Below are 20,938 nucleotides of genomic sequence, written 5' to 3'. Positions count from 1 at the left end.
TTCCCCTCTGGTAACCACCAATCCAATCTCTGTCTCTTATGTGTTTGTTTATTGTTGTTATTATCTACTACTCAGTGAAGGAAATCATATAGTATTTGACCTTCTCCCTCTAACTTATTTCACTTTGCATATTACCCTCAATGTCCATCCATGGTGTCACAAATGGCTGGATTTCATCGTTTCTTATGGCTGAGTAGTATTCCATTGTGTATATATACCACATCTTCTTTATCCATTCGTCCCTTGATGGGCACTTAGGTTGCTTCCAAGTCTTGGCTATTGTGAATAACGCTGCAGTGAACACAGGGGTGCATGTATCTTTATGCATTGGAGTTTTCAAGTTCTTTGGATAAATACCCAGCAGTGGAATAGCTGGATCATATGGTAGTTCTATCCTTGATTTTTTGAGGAATCTCCATACTGTTTTCCATAGAGGCTGCACCAGTTTGCACTCCCACCAGCAGTGTATGAGAGTTCCCTTCTCTCCACATCCTCTCCAACACATGTTGTTTCCTGTCTTGTTAATTATAGCCATTCTGATGGGCATGAGGTGATATCTCATGCTAGTTTTGATTTGCATTTCCCTGATAGTTAATGATTTTGAACATCTTTTCATGTGTCTGTTGGCCATCTGTATATCTTCTTTGGAGAAATGTCTGTTCAGGTCTTTTGCCCATTTTTTAATTGGGTTGTTAGTTTTTGTGTTGTTGAGATGCATGAGTTCTTTATATATTTTGGAGATTAAGCCCTTATCAGATGTATGGTTTGCAAATATCTTCTCCCAATTGTTAGGTTGTCTTTTCGTTTTGTTGATGGTTTCCTTTGCTGTGCAGAAGCTTTTTAGTTTGATGTAGTCCCATTTGTTTATTTTTTCTATTGTTTCTCTTGCCCGGTCAGACATGGTGCTTGAAAATATGTTGCTAAGACCGATGTCAAAGAGCGTACTGCCTATGTTTTCTTCTAGAAGTTTCATAGTTTCAGGTCTTACATTCAAGACTTTAATCCATTTGGAGTTAATTTTTGTGTATGGTGTAAGGTAAGGGTCTACTTTCATTTTTTTGCATGTGGCTATCCAGTTTTCCCAACACCATTTGTTGAAGAGACTTTCTTTTCTCCATTGTATGTTCTTGGCTCCTTTGTCAAAGATTAGCTGTCCATAGATGTGTGGGTTTATTTCTGGGCTTTCTATTCCATTGATTCTGTGTGTCTGTTTTTGTGCCAGTACCATGCTGTTTTGGTTACTATAGCTTTGCAGTATATTTTGAAATCAGGGAGTGTGATACCTTCAGCTTTGTTCTTTTTTCTCAGGATTCCTTTACCTATTCGGGGTCTTTTGTTGTTCCATATAAATTTTAGGATTCTTTGTTCTGTTTCTGTGAAAAATGTTGTTGGAACTTTGATAGGGATTGCATTGAACCTATAGATTGCTTTAGGAAGTATGGACATCTTAACTATGTTAATTCTTCCAATCCAAGAGCACGGAATATCTTTCCATTTCTTTGTGTCTTCTTCAGTTTCTTTCAGCAATGTTTTATAGTTTTCCATGTACAGCTCTTTCACCTCTTTGGTTCAGTTTATTCCTAGGTATTTTATTCTTTTTGTTGCAATTGTAAATGGGATGGTATTCTTAATTTCTCTTTCTGCTACTTCATTGTTAGTGTGTAGAAATGCAACTGATTTTTGTATGTTGATTTTGTATCCTGCAACTTTACCATATTCGTTTATTACTTCTAAAAGTTTTCTGGTGGATTCTTTAGGGTTTTCTATGTATAAAATCATGTCATCTGCAAATAGTGACAGTTTCATTTTTTCCTTTCCAATTTGGATCCCTTTTATTTCTTTCTCTTGCCTGATTGCTCTGGCTAGGACTTCCAGTACTATGTTAAATAGGAGAGGTGACAGTGGGCATTCTTGTCTGGTTCCTGTTCTTAGAGGGATAGCTTTCAGTTTTTCACCATTGAGGATGATATTAGCTGTGGGTTTCTCATATATGGCCTTTATTATGTTGAGGTACTTTCCTTCTGTACCCATTTTATTCAGAGTTTTTATCATAAATGAATGCTGTATCTTGTCAAATGCTTTCTCTGCATCTATTGAGATGATCATGTGATTTTTATTCTTCATTTTATTAATGTGGTGTATTACGTTGATTGATTTGCGAATGTTAAACCATCCCTGCATACCTGGAATAAATCCCACTTGATCATGGTGTATAATGTTTTTAACATATTGTTATATGCAATTTGCTAGTATTTTGTTGAGGATTTTTGCATCGATGTTCATTAGTAATATTGGCCTGTAATTTTCTTTTTTTGTGTTGTCCTTGTCTGGTTTTGGTATCAGGGTAATATTGGCTTCGTAGAATGAGTTAGGGAGCTTCCCCCCCTCCTCAATTTTTTGGAAGAGTTTGAGAAGGATAGGTATTAAGTCTTCTTTGAATGTTTGGTAGAATTCACTAGGGAAGCCGTCTGGTCCTGGACTTTTAATTTTGGGGAGGTTTTTGATTACTGTTTCGATCTCCTTACTGGTGATTGGTCTATTCAAATTCTCTACTTCTTCTTGATCCAGTTTTGGAAGGTTGTATGATTCTAAGAATTTATCCATTTCTTCCAGATTGTCGAATTGGTTGGCATACAGCTTTTCATAGTATTCTCTTATAATCTTTTGTATTTCTGAGGTGTCTGTTGTAATTTCTCCTCTTTCATTTCTGATTTTACTTATTTGTACCTTCTCTCTTTTTTTCTTGGTGAGTCTAGCTAAAGGTTTGTCAATTTTGTTTATCTTTTCAAAGAACCAGCTCTTGGTTTTATTAATTTTGTCTATTGTTTTTTTGGTCTCTATTTCATTTATTTCTACTCTGATTTTTATTATTTCCCTTCTTCTACTGATTTTGGGCTTTGTTTGTTCTTCTTTTTCCAGTTCCTTTGGGTGCATTGTTAGATTGTTTATTTGAGATTTTTCTTGTTTGTTGAGATAGGCCTGTATCGTTATAAACTTCCCTCTTAGAACCGCTTTTGCTGTATCCCATAAATTCTGGCATGTTGTATTTTCATTTTCATTTGTCTCCAGGTATTTTTTGATTTCTTCTTTGATTTCTTCGTTGACCCAGTCATTGTTCAGTGGCGTTTTGTTTAATCTCCACGTATTTGTGGCTTTTCTGATTTTCTTCCTATAGTTGATTTCTAGTTTCATACCATTGTAGTCAGAAAAGATGCTTGGTATTATTTCAATCTTCTTAAATTTATGGAGACTTGTTTTGTGGCCTAATATGTGATCAATCCTGGAGAATGTTCCATGTGCATTTGAAAAGAATGTGTATTCTTCGGTTTTTGGATGGAATGCTCTGAATATATCTACTAGGTCCATCTGTTCTAGTGTGTCATTTAAGGCCAATGTTTCCTTATTGATCTTCTGTTTGGATGATCTATCCGTTGGTGTAAGTGGAGTGTTAAAGTCCCTTACTATTATTGTGTTACTGTTTATTTCTGTTTTTATGTCTGTTAATAATTGCTTTATATATTTAGGTGCACCTACATTGGGTGCGTAGATATTTACAAGTGTTATATCCTCTTGTTGGATTGTTCCCTTGATCATTATGTAATGCCCTTCTTTGTCTCTTTTTAGAGTTTTTGTTTTAAAGTCTATTTTGTCTGATATGAGTACTGCTACCCCGGATTTCTTTTCATTGCCATTTGCGTGGAGTATCTTTTTCCATCCCTTCACTTTCAGTTTGTGAGTGTCTTTAGGTCTGACGTGTGTCTCTTGCATGTAGCATATATATGGGTCTTGTTTTTTTATCTAATCAGCCACCCTATACCTTTTAATTGGAGCATTTAGTCCATTGACGTTTAAAGTAGCTATTGAGGGCCGGCCCCATGGCTTAGCGGTTAAGTGCGTGTGCTCCACTGCTGGCGGCCGGGGTTCGGATCCCAGGTTCGCACCAACGCCCCGCTTCTCCGGCCATGCTGAGGCCGCCGTCCCACATACAGCGACTGGAAGGATGTGCAGCTATGACATACAACTATCTACTGGGGCTTTGGGGGAAAAAATAAATAAATAAATAAAAAATAAAATAAATAAAGTAGCTATTGATAAGTATGTACTTACTGCCATTTTTTAATTTTTCTTTTCTCAGTGTTTCGTAGTCCTTCTCTGTTCCTTTCTTCTTCCATACAGAATTGATGGTCTCTTTAGTTTGACCTCTGTCTGAAAGCTCTACTCTTTAACTCCCCTCCTCCCTCCTTTTATGTTTTTGATATCATATCTAACCTCTTTTTTGTGCATTTGTATCCATTACCCTCTTATCATGGAAATAGATAATTTTTCCTATTTGTGGTCTTCTCTTTTCCCCTTAAATCAGTCCCTTTAACATTTCTTGTAGCACTGGTTTCTTGGTGACAAACTCCTTTAATTTTTGCTTGTCTGGGAAATTTTTGATCTCTCCTTCCATTTTAAATGATAACCTTGCTGGGTAGAGTATTCTTGGCTGTAAATTTTTTCCTTTTAGCACTTTAAATATATTGCGCCACTCTCTTCTAGCCTGTAAGGTTTCTGCTGAGAAGTCAGCTGATAGCCTTATGGCGTTTCCTTTGTATGTAGCTTGACTTTCTCTTGCGGCTTTTAGGATTCTCTCTTTAATTCTGGACATTTTGATTATGATGTATCTTGGTGTGGGCCTCTTTGGGTTTATCTTGTTTGGGGCTCTCTGTGCTTCCTGTACCTGGATGTCTGTTTCCTTCCTTAGGTTAGGGAAGTTGTCATCTATTATTTCTTTTTTTTTTTTTTTTTTAATTAGCTCCCTTTATTTATTTATTTATTTATTTATTTTTTTGTGAGGAGATCAGCCCTGTGCTAACATCTGCCAATCCTCCTCTTTTTTTGCTGAGGAAGACTGGCCCTGGGCTAATATCAGTGCCCATCTTCCTCCACTTTATATGGGACGCTGCCACAGCATGGTATTATTTCTTGAAATAGATTCTCTGCCCCTTTGTCTCGCTCTACTCCTTCTGGGACACTATAACACGGATGTTATTGCGCTTGATGTTGTCCCAGAGGTCCCTTAGACTGTCCTTACTCTTTTTAATTCTTTTCTCTTTTACCTGTTCAGCTTGGGTAATTTCTTCTAGTCTTTCGTCAAGCTCACAGATCTGTTCTTCTATATCCTCTACTCTGCTTTTGAGTCCCTCTAGTGAATTTTTCATTTCCAGTATTGTAGTCTTCATTTCTGATTCCAGTATTGTAGTCTTCATTTCTGATTCATTCTTTTTTATATCTTCCATTTCTTTATTGACATTCTTCCTGAGTTCATCTATTCTTTTCCCCAGATCAGTGAGCATCCTTAACACTCTTTGTTCGAACTCTCTGTTGGGTAGGTTGCTCATTTCTGTTTCACTTATTTCCTTTTCTGGGGTTTTGTCCTGTTCCCTTACTTGGAATGTATTCCTTTGCCTCCTCATTTTGCCTCTTTCCCTGTGCTTGTGTCTACGTATTAGGTAGGTCAGCTACGTCTCCTGCTTTTGGATAGGTGACCTTATATAAGTGATGCCTTAGGAGGCCTTCAGTGTGCTTCCTTCAGTTCTCAATGTTCCAGGGGTGACCCCTATGTGGGCTACGTGTGTCTTTCTGTTGTAGCCTGTTTGCTCTCCCTGTAGGCACCCAGGGAGGCCGAGTTATGCTCCTGGCCAGCTGTTGTAGTGCTCAGCTGCTTGCAGTTGTTATGGGCCCTTCAGTCTCTTTATCAGGTGTGGGGAGCCCCAGCACAGTTGGCTGCAAGTTCTAATACCACATTTGTGTTGCGGTATTTCTTTTAAGTGAGTAGGCCCCCAGTGTGGCAGGTTGTTAGGCTCAGGGCCTTACAATTGCTATAAGCCTTTAGCCTTTAGGTCTCTTGTCAGCTCTCTGAGGATTGCAGCTGGGTGGGGCTCACCTCAGGCATGGGAGCACCCAATTGTTTCAGGCTTTGGAAGGTGGGGCAAACCCCCTATGTGGGTCTTTGAGAAGCACAAGTCTTCTGCAGCTGACAAGCCCTGCCACCCACAGATCCACACACACAGTCAACACAGTCCTGCTCCGTGTGTGCGCCCCGACCTCCTGAAGTGGACCCAGTCTCTCCACGGCGGGAGCCCCGCACACTCCACCACCGCCCCACACTCTGCACCCACTCCTTGTGCATACCCTGCCCCTCTGAAGTGGGCTCAGTTGCCAGGCTGCAGAGAATCCAGTCACCAATCTATGTAGGCCCACAAGTTGCCTGAGGGCTTGTTGTTGGGTGGGGCCAGTCTCTAGGGTGGGCTGCCTGCTCTGGCTGAGCTGGATTAAATTGGTGCTTTAGTGGGTGGGGCAGACCTGGGCTAGCAGGCCTCAGGGAAAACTCCAATGGCATCTGTGTCAGCACGCCCACACCAGGCCACAACAATGGCCGCCGCCAATGTCCCAGTCCCTGGAGCGGTCTCACCTCTCACCGAGATGCACTCAGGGCCTATTAGGTGAGTCTCTTTTCACCAAAGCACTATGCACCTCTCTTTCTGGTGATTTTAGGTTGCTTTCTGAAACGGGTGAGTTTGCGTGTGGGTCCTTTAAGAGCCGGTTTTACTTTCTTTGTGAACCAGCTTTTCTGTGGGTACTCCCCAATGTTTTAGTAGCAGGCAAAGTCAGATATTATGTCACTCGTCTCGATTGTGCTGGGTCCACAAAATGCCCACAGCAGGGGCGCTCCTGGCTCAGGGCTCTGCTCCTTCAGGGAGGGCTGTGTACCTTTGGGCTGCTCCCTGGCAGCCGTGAGGCGCTGTGGCTTGTGAAGGCAGTGTTTTTCCTCTCCAGAAGGGAGTTTCTGCCTCTTCTACCTCAATTAGGATTGTCCTTTGTTGCAGGGGTTCCTCTTATCCAGTTTTCAGTTCTGTCTCAGGGGTAATTTTTCCACAAGTAGGTGTAAATTGGCTGTATCTGCGGGAGAAGGTGAGTTCAGAGTCTGCTTACGCCGCCATCTTGACTTCTCTCCTCTCTTCATTCCTTTTTATAGCTGAATAATATTTCATTGTATTCCATTTGTTTCTCTCTTCCTCTATTGGTGGATGTTTGAGCGTTTCCACATTTTGGCTGCTCTGAATAGTGCTGCTGTGAACATGTGCATACAAGTTTCTGTGTGGACACATGTTTTCATTTCTCTTAGGCGTATACCTAGCAGTGAAATTGCTGGGCTAGATAATAACTCTCTGTTTGACTTTCTGAGGAACTGGCAGACTGTTTCTCAAAGCAGCTGCATACATTTACCCTTTACAGTATACAAGGGTCCCATTTTCTCTACATCCTCGCAAACACTTGTTATTGTCTGTCTTTTTTATTATAGCCACCCTAATGGGTGACTGATGGCTTTTTGACTGAAAAGGAAGGGTCCCCAAATTTCCCAATCAAAATTACCTTTGAAAAACAGCAATCTGTCTTTGTGAAACCTAGAAGAAAAAAATTTTTTTTTTTTTTTTTTTTTTAAAGATTTTTTATTTATTTTATTTTTTCCCCCCAAAGCCACAGTAGTTAGTTGTATGTCATAGCTGCACATTCTTCTAGTTGCTGTATGTGGGATGCGGCCTCAGCATGGCCGGAGAAGCGATGCGTCAGTGCGAGCCCGGGATCCGAACCCGGGCTGCCAGCAGCAGAGCGCAAGCACTTAACCACCAAGCCACGGGGCCGGCCCCCGAAAAAAAGGTTTTTTCGTACTTCTGTCAATTTAGAAAGGAAGGTCACTGCCCGCCCTTTGTTACCATTTTCTTTTTTTTTTTTTTTTTTTTTTATTTGACAGAGGCCTCCAAGTTGTCATGAAGGAGAAATAAGTAAAAGTTTTCCATCTAGTGAGATCCAGTGGCTACAAGAGCAGAACTCAAGCTTGCGAAATGCTGTTGCACAAATGAGGAAAGAAATGGAAACTCTGAGTGATCAAATTCTTCCTTCTGCCCAGTCAGGAGGAGAGACTTCAGATACAAACCAACCTGATCCAAAGACAACAGCAGATGCCGCCACTCCTGGTGAGCAAGGGAGAGAGACAGAGAAGGAGGACGAGGGAAGATCTCTACTGGGTCCAAGATAGGTTTCCCCTGGAGTCTTATAAATGAACATCCTCTTTAGTAAATCACTTCAAAGCATGACAGCTGCTTTTCTTCCAAGAGAAGGGATTTTAAGTCAATTTTTATGTATATGATAAGTTATTGGTAAAGTGGAAGAAAAAAAGTGAAGGATACATACCGGCCACACTTACTAACCAGAGCCCAACTTGGACAAGGGCTGGGCTAGTGCTGCACTCTACTAGCTTATGGGCAGCGTGGAGCTGGTGGACGCCAGGCCCTTCCTCAGGGGAGTGTCCCGGACTGTGGCGGAGGTGGGCACCCCACTTCGTGCCCTGTCAGAGTGGGGTCCATGTAGTTGTGAGTGGAGGGACAGCAGCCTGCAAAGATGGCTCCGCACTCGAGACACTATGTTGGATCTGTGTGTAAAGGCTCGCAGGATTGAGGGAGCGTTAATGTGTGCTTCTGGTTATGAGCCCTCCTTGGAGAGCACAGTGAGCTAATCTCTGGATGCTGCACTCTGGTGACCGAGGGCCCGATGGCACATAGATAGCATGGGGACAGCTGTGAGGGTCGGGCAGGGAGGAGGGGCAGGTCAGTGGAGCAAGCAGGCACAAGCTTGCACAAGCCCCTGCCTTGGTGATAAAGGACGAGGGTGTAAATTTGTCTGCCTGTATGTGCGGTGGGTATTTACTGGGTTTTTTTTGGCAGATTATGTGCTGGCCCTTGAAGCAGAAATACGAAGTCTAAAGCATAAATTTAAAACCCTGGAAGAACAACTAGAAGATATGTTAGATCCTTCAAAGATGTCCTTATCTTATACTGATGTTCAACCCAGCGTCCATACCTCGACAGAAAGCACTGGTAAGGGTCTGTGTCTCATTGTGTCGCGTGCTCTGTCCAGTAACGCTATCTTTTTAAAATTGAGTACAGCTCAAGGAATTATTGCAAACATCGGGTACCCGTTACCAGTACCTGGGAACCCCGTTGTCCTCCCTCCAGAGTCAGCCACTATCCTGACTCCTCACCCTGTAGTTGAGTTTTCTGTTTTCATATAAATGGAATTATATGGTGTGTGTTCTTTTTGTCTGGCTTTTTTTTTGACTACAGTGTGTTTTAGTTGGTAGCCAGCCCAGACCGTTCTCCAAAGCGTTCACACCCATGTACTCCACCATCAGCAGTCATGAGACAGCTGTCACTCTGGCTCCCCACTGACACTTAGCACACCCACTCATTCTAACCAAAGCCATCCTGGTGGTTCTGTAGTACATCCTATTATGGTTTTAATTTGCATTTTCCTATTTATTAGTGATGCTGAACATCTTTTTCTGTGTTCATTGGTGTGTTAGTCTGCTTGGGCTGCCATAACAAATACCACTGGCTGGGGAGCTCAAACAACAGGCATTTATTTCTTCACTGGTGTCTTTTGGTGAACGGAAGGTCTTAATTTTATTTATTTGTTTGTTTATTCATTTATTTATTTGTTTATTTTTGGTGAGGAAGATTGGCCCTGAGCTAACATCTGTTGCCAATCTTCCTCTTTTTGCTTGAGGAAGATTGTCTCTGAGCTAACATTTGTATGTGGGTCGCTGCTACAGCATGGCTTGATGAGCGGTGTGTAGATCTGTGTCTGGGATCCAAACCCGTGAACCCAGGGCCAATGAAGCAGAATGTGTAAACTTAACTGCTACACCACCGGGTTGCCCCCAGAAGGTCTTAATTTTAAGACAGACTTACTGGTCACTCTGTTCCTTTTTGGTTAGTCCAGCGTCACAGAGTTCATTCTAGTTTTCTCCTTTTTCATTGTTTGAACTTCCTTTTCTGACAATGAGAAACCTGGCTCCTGATATCCTTAATACAGTTCCTTCTTCCATCCAGTTCCCTGGACGTAAGCAGCCTCCCACTGCCGCCACCTCTCCTCACCACCTCCCCTCCTGCCACAGAGGCCTTTCTGCTGCATGGGTGCCCCTCTGTGGGGTGCCTCCCTGGCCCCACCCATCTCCCTGCCTGGGCACTGGCCCCCAGGTGGTGAGCCCAGCTTGGGTCAGTGGATACAGGCCTGCCCACAGCTTAGAGGATTGATTGTTCAGGAAGCAGAGGGGCCGGGCAGGGTGTTCCACCTGCAGGATGAGCTTGTCTCAAATAATGCAAGTTTTATTTATTTCTTTTCCAATGCTGATGTCTTCTGGTTCTTTTTCTTATGTTATTTCTCATGTCTGGTATCTTGAGGACGATGTGGATATCAACATTTCACAATTAAGTTGAATATTTGCTGAAGGTTAGTTGTTGTTGGGTTTTTTTGGTCAGATTATAGAATTTTTTTCCTATTTCTATTGTAATAGAAATCTTTATTTTTTATCATGATTCTGTCAGTTTTTGTCAGTTTTTGCTTAATGTATTTTGAAGTGTTGTTAGATTTATATACGTTTAGAATTGTTACATTTTTTGGTGAATCGATCCTTATATCATTACAGATGTTCCTCTTTATCCTGCAGTTTTCCTTGCTCTGAGGTCTGCTCGGTCTGATATCAGCCTTCTTGTGATGACTCTTTTCATGGTCTTTCTTCGTAGTCCTTGCACTTTTAACCAACCTCTGTCATTACATTTGCAGTGAATTTTTTGTAGGCAGCATATAGTTGTCAGTTTTTGAAATCCATTTTGCTGCTATTTTACTTGATATACCATTTACACTTGATATGGTTAGTGCTATGTCAGCATCCAGGTCTGCCAGCCACTGAATGTCTGTGCCCTGTGCCTCAGTTTCCTCTTTCCCCGCTTCCTGGGTGTTACTTGAACATTTTTTAGTGTTCCATCTTAATTTATCTATAGTGTTTGTGAGTGTATTTCTTTGGGTCATCTTTCTAACAGTTGCTTCAGGGATTACAATATACTTGTTAGCACAGTCAACTCATGTCAACATTCTGCACTTTCAAGTGGAACATGGGAGTGTTACAGCTGTCCAGCCCTTCACCCCCTTTATTATTGCAACTGTCACCTCTCCACACATCAAGGACCACCTCACAGGATTTTACTTTTGCTTTCAACTGTCAAACATAGTGTTAAAGACTCAGGAGGAGAGGTAGAGTCTGTGGTATTTCCTGGGGTCCAGGTATCCTTCTTTTTCCAGTCCTTCTCTGTCTGAAGTACTTCCTGCAGCAGTTCTCTCAGAGCAGGTCTACTGGTGAGAGGTGCTCTTAGTTTTCACTTTTCTGAGATGTCTTTATTTCACCTTCATTCCTGAACAACAAAATTATGAGTTGACAGTTCTTTGCTTTCAGCACTTAAAATATATTATACCACTTCCTTCTGGTGAGAAATCAGGTGATAGTTTCTGATGAGAAATCCATTGCCATTTGAATCATTGTTCCCCTGTAGGTCATTGCATCATTTTTCTCTGCCTGCTTTCAAAAGTTTGTCTTTACTTTCAGAAATTTGATTATGATGTGTCTGGGCATAGATTTCTTCAGCTTATCCCATTTGATGTTGAATCTGAAGGTTTATGTCTTTTGCCAAATTTGAGAAGTTTTTAGCCATTATTTCTTCAAGTGTTTTTTCAGCTCCACACTCTTTTTCCTTTTGAGACTGTGATGATAAAAACGTTAGCTCTTCTATTGTTCTCCCCCCAGGTCCCTGAGGCTCTGTTACTTGTTTTTTTTTTTAATCTGTTTTCTGTTGTTCGGATTGGATAATTTCTATTATCTGTCTTCAAGTTCACCAGTTTTTTCTTCTGTCATCTCCTTTCTGCCGTTGAGCCCATCCAGTGAGATTTTTATTTCGATTTCAGTTCTAAAATTTCCCTTTTGTTTTTCTTTATATCTTTTATTTTTTTGCTGAAACTTTTTTTCCATTTGTTTTAAGAGTGTATCAAATTTCTTATTGGAGTTGCTTTAAAATCCTTGTCACATCATTCCAGCATCTGTGTCATCTTGGTGTCGTCTGTCTTCAGTTGAGATTTCTTGAGTTGAGATTTCCCTGGTTGTTAGTGTGATGAATAATTTTGGATTCCATCATGGGCATTTTGAGTATCATGTTATGAAATTCTGAGCCTTATGAACTCTATTTTAATTCTACTTCTATTTAATCAGGCAGTCCACCTTTCTAGGGTCACAGTGCATATCTTGGCTCACTCTCTTGGGTTGGGTTTGAATGCCCACTTACTTTCCAGAGCCTTTGCGATGCTCTTCTGGTCTGTCCAATTGTGTGCCACCTGTGGCCAATTTAAGTCCTGAGCAGTCTTCCACCAGCTCTCTGGAGCCCAGCTCTCAAAGCTTCGGCTGTATCGGTGCTGCCTGATTTCCACATGGGCTCCTCAGGGACCCGATATGCAGACTGAAGGAATTCCTTTCCCCAGCTCCCCCATCTCCATAATCCTCCCCACATGATCTTACTGGGAGAGGTGCTGTTGTTTGACTAGTGCACAGTGCAGGGCAGGGTCGTGCAGGGCAGGGTCGTGCAGGGCAGGGTCATGCAGGGCAGTGGAGAAGCGGGTAGTGGAGGGTGGGGTGCAGCTTCTCTCATGGTGTTTGTCTCCACAGGGCACGTGTGGTCAGAAGGGCTCTACCTGCAGAGTCTCCCTTTTCCTGGGCCTTTCTTCTTGGTCCTGGCTCATTGGTGGTTCTGGGTCGTGGCTACTGCAGCACTGAAGCTGGGAAATACGGGGAGAAAAAAAGACAAGGAACTCACTGCGGATCATCCCTTGAATCCCGAGGTCCCTAGCCTCTCTGCCTGCTTTTCCTCACTGTTCAGAATTTTCTCGTGGTCGCTTTGTGTCTGTTGCCCAGGGCTTTTAGTTGTAAGTAGGGAGAGGAGTGGGGTGGAAAGCTCATACTCCATGTTGTCCGGAATGAGAAGCTTAAATTGGTTTTCGAATGTTCAACCCACCTTGCGTTTCTGGAATAAACTCAACATGTGGTATATTCTCTGGCTAATATTTTATTGAGAACTATTGCATTTGTGTTTGTAAGATTGGCCTGTACGGGCCGGCCCCGTGGCTTGGCGGTTGAGTGCGCGCGCTCCGCTGCTGGTGGCCCGGGTTCGGACCCCGGGCGCGCACCGAGGCACTGCTTCTCTGGCCATGCTAAGGCCGAGTCCCACATACAGCAACTAGAAGGATGTGCAGCTATGACATACAACTATCTACTATGGCTTTGGGGGAAAAAAATAAATAAATAAAATCTTTAAAAAAAAAAAAAAAGATTGGCCTGTAGTTTCCTTTCTTATGACGTTCATATTGGGTTTTGGAATCAAGGGTATTCTGGTCCCATAAATGTGTTGGAAGATATTCCCTATTTCTCTGTTTTCTGAAAAAGTTTGTATTAGACTCATGTTAATTTTTCCTTATCCAATTGATAGAATTCAAGTTTGAAACCACCTGGGCTTCGAATTTTTCCTGTGGGGAGGTTTTAAATTGTGAATTCATTTTTTTTCACAGTTATAGGACTATCTAGATTTTCTTTTTTGTGTGTCATTTTTTGATGTTATGTTTTACTAGAAAATTGTCCATCTAAATTGTCAAAATTTTGACATGAAGTTGCTTACAGCATCCTCCTATGAGTCTTAAAAGCCTGTGTGATCTGAAGTGAGAACCTTTTTTCCATTCACTGTATGGTTTCTGTTCCCTTTTTTTTTCCTGCGTAGTCTTACCAGGGATTAATCTTTTCTGAAAGCCTTTTCAAAGGACCAGCTGTTGGTTTTGTTGGTCTTCTGTCATACACGTATTCTCTGTTACCTCAGTATCTGATATTAGCTTTATTCTCCCCTTCCTTCTACTTTGTTTGGTTGTTCTTTCCCTCATTTTTGGAAACAGAGGTTCAGCTCATTGATTTTTCAGCCTGCCTTCTTTTCTAAAATAAGCTTTTAAGGTTACAAATATTCTTGAAAAGATGGCTTTAGATTCATTCCATCAGTTTTGATAAGCCGTATTTTTGTGATAATTCAGTTCAAAATAATTTCTAACATTCAGTGTGATTTCTTCCTTGACCTCTGGGTTGTATGTACATTTTTCTTCATTCCCAGACAATTGAATAGGAGACTGGTGTAGATCAGCCTCTACCAGACACTAGGTGGTAAGATGGGATCTTTTTTCTGCAAAGATTCCTGCTTTCTTGGCGTAAGGATTATACTTTACGTACAGCACATCCCAATCTTCGTGGGGACCCAGTCTGTCCACTCAGCTTTAGAACATCTTCGCGTCGAGGGGGACCAGCAGTGACAGTGGGCCTCCTTGGCTGGGAGCAGAGAAGGATGGCGCAAAAGTCCACCTCCTCAAAGAGAGGGCAGTCAGTTGGAACCTTCCCTGAGGCTTTAGGAGACCTGAGCCTGACAGAATCACTCTTTCTACAGGAGGAGCCATGCCAGCTGATGGTGCATCCACGAGATTAGCACTCAGGAGGCTTGGAGACAGGGCACGTCTCTTGAACTTCCTGGTGACCGGGCTCAGACAGAAGGTATGGCTGCCCCTCTGACACTCAGGCTGTACAGGTCTTCTGACTAGAGAGCCGCTCCTGGGGTGGGCAGCATGCAGGCTCTGGAGCCAGCTGCCAGGTGCAAACCCTACTGTGACCTCAGACATGTCACTTGACCTCTCTATGCCTATTTCCCTCCAAGGAAGGGGTTAGTTTTTATTTTTGTTTTTCACTTTTTTTTTTTATTGATGTCATAATAGTTTATAACATTTTGAAATTTTAGTTGTACGTTATTGTTTGTCAGTCACCATATAAATACGCCCCTTCACCCCTTGTGCCCACCCCCCAACCCCCTTCTCCCTGGTAACCACCAGACTGTTCTCTCTATCTGTGTGTTAGTTTATCTTCTACATATGGGTGAAATCATATGGTGTTTGTCTTTCTCTGGCTTATTTCGCTTAACATAATATCCTCCAGGTCCATCCAGGTTGTTGCAAATGGGACTATTTTGTCTTTTTTTATGGCTGAGTAGACCCTTTTGTGTGTGTGTGTGTGTGTGTAGATATATATATATATATATATATATATATATATATATATATATACACCACATCTTCTTTATCCAATCATCAGTCAGGGGACACTTGGGTTGCTTCCACTTCTTGGCTATAGTGAATAATGCTGCAGTGAACATAGGGGTGCAGAAGCCTCTTTGGATTGTTGATTTCAGGTTCGTTGGGTAGATACCCAGTAGTGGGATAGCTGGATCATAAGGTATTTCTATTTTTAATTTTTTGAGGAATGTCCATACTGTTTTCCATAGAGGCTGCACCAGTTTACATTCCTACCAGCAGTGAATGAGGGTTCCCTTTTCTCCACGATCTCTCCAGGGTTTGTTATTTTTTGTCTTGGTGATTATAGCCATTCTAACGGGTGTAAGATAATATCTTAGTGTAGTTTTGATTTGCATTTCCCTGATAATTAGTGATGTTGAACGTCTTCCTTTGAAAACTGTCTGTTCATAGTCTCTGCCCATTTTTTGATCGGGTTGTTTGTTTTTTGGTTGTTTAGTTGTGTGAGTTCTTTGTATATTATGGAGATTAACCCCTTGTTGGATATTTGATTTGCAAATATTTTCTCCCAGCTGGTGGGTTGTCTTTTCATTTTGATCCTTATTTCTTTTGCCTTGCAGAAGCTCTTTAGTCTGATGAAGTCTCACTTGTTTATTTTTTCTTTTGTTTCCCTTGTCCAAGTAGACATGGAATTCAAAAAGATCCCTCTATGACTGATGTCAAAGAGTGTACTGCCTGTATTTTCTTCTAGGAGTTTTATAGTTTCAGGTCTTACCTTCAAGTCTTTGATCCATTTTGAGTTAATTGTTGTGTATGGCGGAAGAAAATGGTCTACTTTCATTCTTTTGCATGTGGCTGTCCAGTATTCCCAGCACCATTTACTGAAGAGACTTTCCTTTCTCCATTGTATGTTCTTAGCTCCTTTGTCAAAGATGAGCTGTCCGTAGATGTGTGGTTTTATTTCTGGGCTTTCAATTCTGTTCCATTGATCTGTGTGTCTGTTATTTCACAAGTACCATGTTGTTTTAATTATTATAGCTTTGTAGTATATTTTTAAGTCAGGGGTTGTGATGCCTCCAGCTTTGTTCTTTTTTCTCAGATTGCTTTAGCTATTCGGGGTCTTTTATTGCCCCATATGAATTTCAATATTCTTTGTTCTATTTCCGTGAAGAATGTCCTTGGGATTCTGATTGGGATTGCATTGAATCTGTAGATTGGTTTAGGTAGTATGGATATTTTAACTATGTTTATTCTTCCAATCCATGTGCATGGGATATCTTTCCATTTCTTTATGTCATAATCGATTTCTTTCAATAATGTCTTATAGTTTTCATTATATAAGTCTCGCACCTCCTTGGTTAAATTTATTCCTAGATATTTTATTCTTTTTGTTGCAATTATAAATGGGATTGTATTCTTGAGTTCTCTTTCTTTTAGTTCGTTATTAGAGTACAGAAATGCAACTGATTATTGAAAGTTGATTTTGTACCCTGCAACTTTGCTGTAGTTGTTGATTATTTCTTCTAGTTTTCCTATGGATTCTTGAGGGTTTTCTACATATAAAATCATGTCGTCTGCAAACAGTGGGAGTTTCACTTCCTTGTTGCCCATTTGGATTCTTTTTATTCCTTTTTCTTGCCTAATTGCTCTGGCCAAAACCACCAGTACTACATTGAATAAAAGTGGCGAGAGTGGGCACCCTTGTCTTGTTCCTGTTCTTAGAGGGATGGCTTTCAGTTTTTCGCCGTTGAGTATGACTTTGGCTGTGGGTTTGTCATATATGGCCTTTATTATGTTGAGGTACTTTCCTTGTATACCCATTTTGTTGAGGGTTTTTTTTTTTTTTTATTCTTTTCTTTCTTTTTTTTTTTTTTCAAAGATCATTTAGTGGATATAGTTTAGGGCAATAGAGCTGATTCTTGGCGTCACTGCTTTTTTTTTTTTTTTGTGAGGAAGATCAGCCCTGAGCTAACATCCGTGCTAATCCTCCTCTTTTTGTTGAGGAAGACCAGCTCTGAGCTAAGATCTATTGCCAATCCTCCTCCTTTGTTTTTTCCCCCCAAAGCCCCAGTAGATAGTTGTATGTCATAGTGGCACATCCTTCTAGTTGCTGTATGTGGGACGCGGCCTCAGCATGGCCGGAGAAGCAGCGCGTCAGTGCACAACTGGGACCCGAACCCGGGCCGTCAGTAGTGGAGCGCGCGCACTTAACCGCTAAGCCACGAGGCCAGCCCGATTGTTGAGGGTTTTTATAAATGGATGTTTGATCTTGTCAAATGCTTTCTCTGCATCTATTGAGATGATCGTTTGGTTTGTATTCCTCATTTTGTTAATGTGGTGTATCACATTGATTAATTTGCAGATATTGAACCATGCCTGCGTCCCTTGTATAAATCCCCCTTGATCATGGTGGGATGATCCTTTTAATGTATTTCTGTATTCAGTTTACCAATATTTTATTGAGGATTGTTGCCTCTATGTTCATCAGTGGTATTGGCCCGTAATTTTCCTTCTTTGTGTTGTCTTTGTCTGGTTTTGATCTCAGGGTAATGTTGGCCTCATAGAATGAGTTAGGAAGTGTTCTGTCTTCTTCAACTTTTTGGAATAGTTTGAGAAAGATAGGTATTAAATCTTCTTTGAAATGTTTGGTAGAATTCTTCCAGAGAAGCTGTTTTATCCTGGATTTTTATTTTTGGGGAGGTTTTTGATTACTGTTTCAATCTCTTTACTTGTGATTGGTCTACTCAGATTCTCTATTTCTTCTTGATTCAGTTTTGGGAGGTTATATGAGTCTAAGAATTTATCCATTTCTCCTAGATTGTCCAGTTTGTTGGCATATAGTTTTTCATAGTATTCTCTTATAATCCTTTGTATTTCTGTGGTAACCATTGTAATTTCTCCTCTTTCATTTCTAATTTTATCTATTTGAGCCTTCTCTCTTTTTTTCTTAGTGAGTTTTGCTAAGGGTTTGTCAATTTTGTTTATCTTCTCAAAGAACGAGCTCTTTGTTACATTGATCCTTTCTACTGTTTTCTTTGGTTTCAATTTCATTTATTTCTGCTCTAAGTTTTATTATTTCCCTCCTTCTGCTGACTTTGGGCTTTGTTCTTCTTTTTCTAATTCTGTTAGGTGCAGTTTAAGATTGCTTATTTGGGATTTTTCTTGTTTGTTAAGGTGGGCCTGTATTGCTATGAGTTTGCCTCTCAGGACTGCTTTTGCTGCATCCCATATGAGTTGGTATGGTGTATTTTCATTTTCATTTGTGTCCAGATATTTTTTTATTTCTCCTTTAATTTCATCAGTGATCCATTGGTTATTGAGTAGCATGTTGTTTAGTTTCCACATCTTTGTCACTTTCCCAGTTTTTTTCTTGTAGTTGATTTCTAGTTTCATAGCATTATGGTTGGAAAAGATGCTTGTTATGATTTCAGTCTTCTTAAATTTGTAGAGGTTTGCGTTGTTTCCATCGTATGGTCTCTCCTTGAGAATGTTCCATGCGCGCTTGAGAAGAATGTGTAATCTATGTTTGGATGGAGTGCTCTCTATGTATCTATTAAGTCCATTTCGTCTAGTTTTTCGTTTAAGTCCACTGTTTCCTTATTGACTTTCTGTCTGGATGATCTATCCATCAATGTAAGTGAGGTGTTAAGATCCCCTACTATTATTGTGTTGTTGTTAATATCTCCTTTTAGCTTTGTTAGTAGTTGCTTTATGTACTTTGGTGCTCCTGTGTTGGGTGTATATGTATTTATAAGTGACATATCTTCTTGGTGGAGTGTCCCTTTTATCATTATATATTGTCCCTTTTTGTCTCTTATTACCTGTGTTATCTTGAAGTCTACTTTGTCTGATATAAGTATGGCAACACTTGATTTCTTTTGTTTGCCATTAGCTTGGAGTATTGTCTTCCATCCTTTCACTCTGAGCCTGTGTTTGTCTTTAGAGCTGAGGTGTGTGTCCTGGAGGCAGCATATTGTTGGGTCTTGTTTTTTAATCCATCCCACCACTCTGTGTCTTTTGATTGAAGAATTCAATCCATTTACATTTTTAGAGTGATTATTGATATATGAGGGCTTTTTTTGTTTGTTTAAATTTTATTTATTTTATTTTTTTCCCCCAAAGCCCCAGTAGATAGTTGTATGTCATAGCTGCACATCCTTCTAGTTGCTGTATGTGGGACGCGGCCTCAGCATGGCCGGAGAAGCGGTGCGTCGGTGTGCGCCCGGGATCCGAACCTGGGCCGCCAGCAGCGGAGCGCGCGCACTTAACTGCTAAGCCACGGGGCCGGCCCTATGAGGGCTTAATAGTGCCATTTTATCGCTCATTTTCCGGTTCTTCTGCATTGCCTTTGTTTCTTGTCCCATGTGTTTCAGACTACCAATTCAGTTTGGTAGTTCTGTATGATGGTTTTCTTAGTTTTCTCATTATTTATCTTCTGTGTCTCTGTTCTGATTTTTTGTTTAGTGGTTACCATGAGGTTTGTATAAAAAATCTCATAGATGAGATAGGCCATTTTCTGATGGTCTCTTATTTCCTTAGACTAAGTTGATTCCATCCCTTTCCTCTTCCTCTTCTAAGTTATTGTCACAACTTATTCTATCTTGTGTTGTGAGTTTGTAGTTAAAGTGATGAGGTTATATTTATTTTTGGTGGTTTCTTTCCCTTTATCTTTGATGTTATAAAGTGTTTGCTAACCTATTCTGATAGAGAGCTGCAAGTTTTCTGATTTTATCTACCTATTTTTCTCCTTGCTCAAGGGTTTGTATCCCCTTTCTCTTTTTTTTTTTTTTTTCAGGCATGAGGGTCTTCTTGAGCATTTCTTGTAGTGGGGGTCTTGTGGCAATGAACTCCCTTAGCTTTTGTTTATCTGGGAACGTTATTTCTCCATCACATCTGAAGGATATTTTCACTGATGGAGTATTCTTGGCTGAAAGTTTTTGTCTTTCATAAATTTGAATATATCATTCCACCGTCTCCTAGCCTGTAAGGTTTGTGCTGAGAAATCTGCTGATAGCCTGATAGGAATTCCTTTGTATGTTATGTTTTGTTGTTTTTTTGGCAGGGGGATATTGGCCCTGAGCTAACACATGTTGGCAATCTTCCTCTTTTTCTTTTTTCTCCCCAAAGCCCTGGTACATAGTTGTGTATCATAGTTGTAGAGCTGTAGCTCTTCTGTATGGGACACCGCCTCAGCATGGCTTGATGAGCGGTGAGGAGTCCGCGCCTGGTGCACCCCAGGCTGCCAAAGTGGAATGTGCAAACTTAAGTGCTATGCCACCAGGCCGGCCCCTGTATGTTATGTTTTTTGTATTGCTGCCCTTCATATTTTTTCTTTGTTATTGACTTTTGCCAGCTTTACTACTATATGCCTTAGAGAAGGTCTTTTTATGTTGATATAGTTAGGAGATCTGTTGGCTTCATTCATTTGTATTTCCAGCTCCTTCCCCAGGTTTGGGAAGTTCTCAGCTATTATTTCTTTGAACAAGCTCTCTGCTCCTTTTTCCCTCTCTTCTCCCTCTGGAATACCTGTAATTCTTATATTGCTTTTCCTAGTTGAATCAGATATTTCTCAGAGAATTTCTTCATTTCTTTTTAGTCTTAGTTCTCTCTCTTCCTCCATCTGCAGCATCTCTGCATTCCTATCCCCCGTATTGCTCATTCTTTCCTCCGTATTGTCAGCTCTATTTTTTAAAGATTCCAGATTTTTCTTTGTCTCTTCCATTGTGTTTTTAATCTCCAACATTTCTGATTGATTTTTCTTTACAGTTTCAATCTCTTTTGTGAAAGAGTTCCTGATTTCATTGAACTGTCTGTCTGTATTTTCTTGTAACTCGTTGAGCTTTTTTATGATAGCTATTTTGAATTCTCTGTCATTTAGATTATCAATTTCTGCGCCTTCAGGATTGAT

General features: G+C 40.8%; 1 protein-coding gene across 4 annotated transcripts in view; it reads left to right on the top strand.

Moving 5' to 3' along the window:
* Positions 1-20,938, top strand: part of CCDC57 (coiled-coil domain containing 57) — a 141,722-nt gene that overhangs the window by 37,246 nt on the left and 83,538 nt on the right. For 3 of the 4 annotated variants that reach the window (XM_087441839.1, XM_087441838.1, XM_087441841.1), the window contains 3 exons: positions 7,796-8,018; positions 8,766-8,918; positions 14,397-14,500. In XM_087441839.1, coding sequence (XP_087297965.1) covers positions 7,796-8,018; positions 8,766-8,918; positions 14,397-14,500 — 480 coding nt within the window. Of the gene's footprint in view, positions 1-7,795; positions 8,019-8,765; positions 8,919-12,589; positions 13,223-14,396; positions 14,501-20,938 lie in introns of those variants that run through there. The other variant, XM_087441842.1, reaches the window with a different exon arrangement.

Source organism: Ceratotherium simum, chromosome 16, assembly GCF_057802395.1.
Source record: "Ceratotherium simum simum isolate JZ-2026a chromosome 16, ASM5780239v1, whole genome shotgun sequence".
NCBI lineage: Eukaryota > Metazoa > Chordata > Mammalia > Perissodactyla > Rhinocerotidae > Ceratotherium > Ceratotherium simum.
This window is presented reverse-complemented; position numbering and strand designations above follow the sequence as displayed.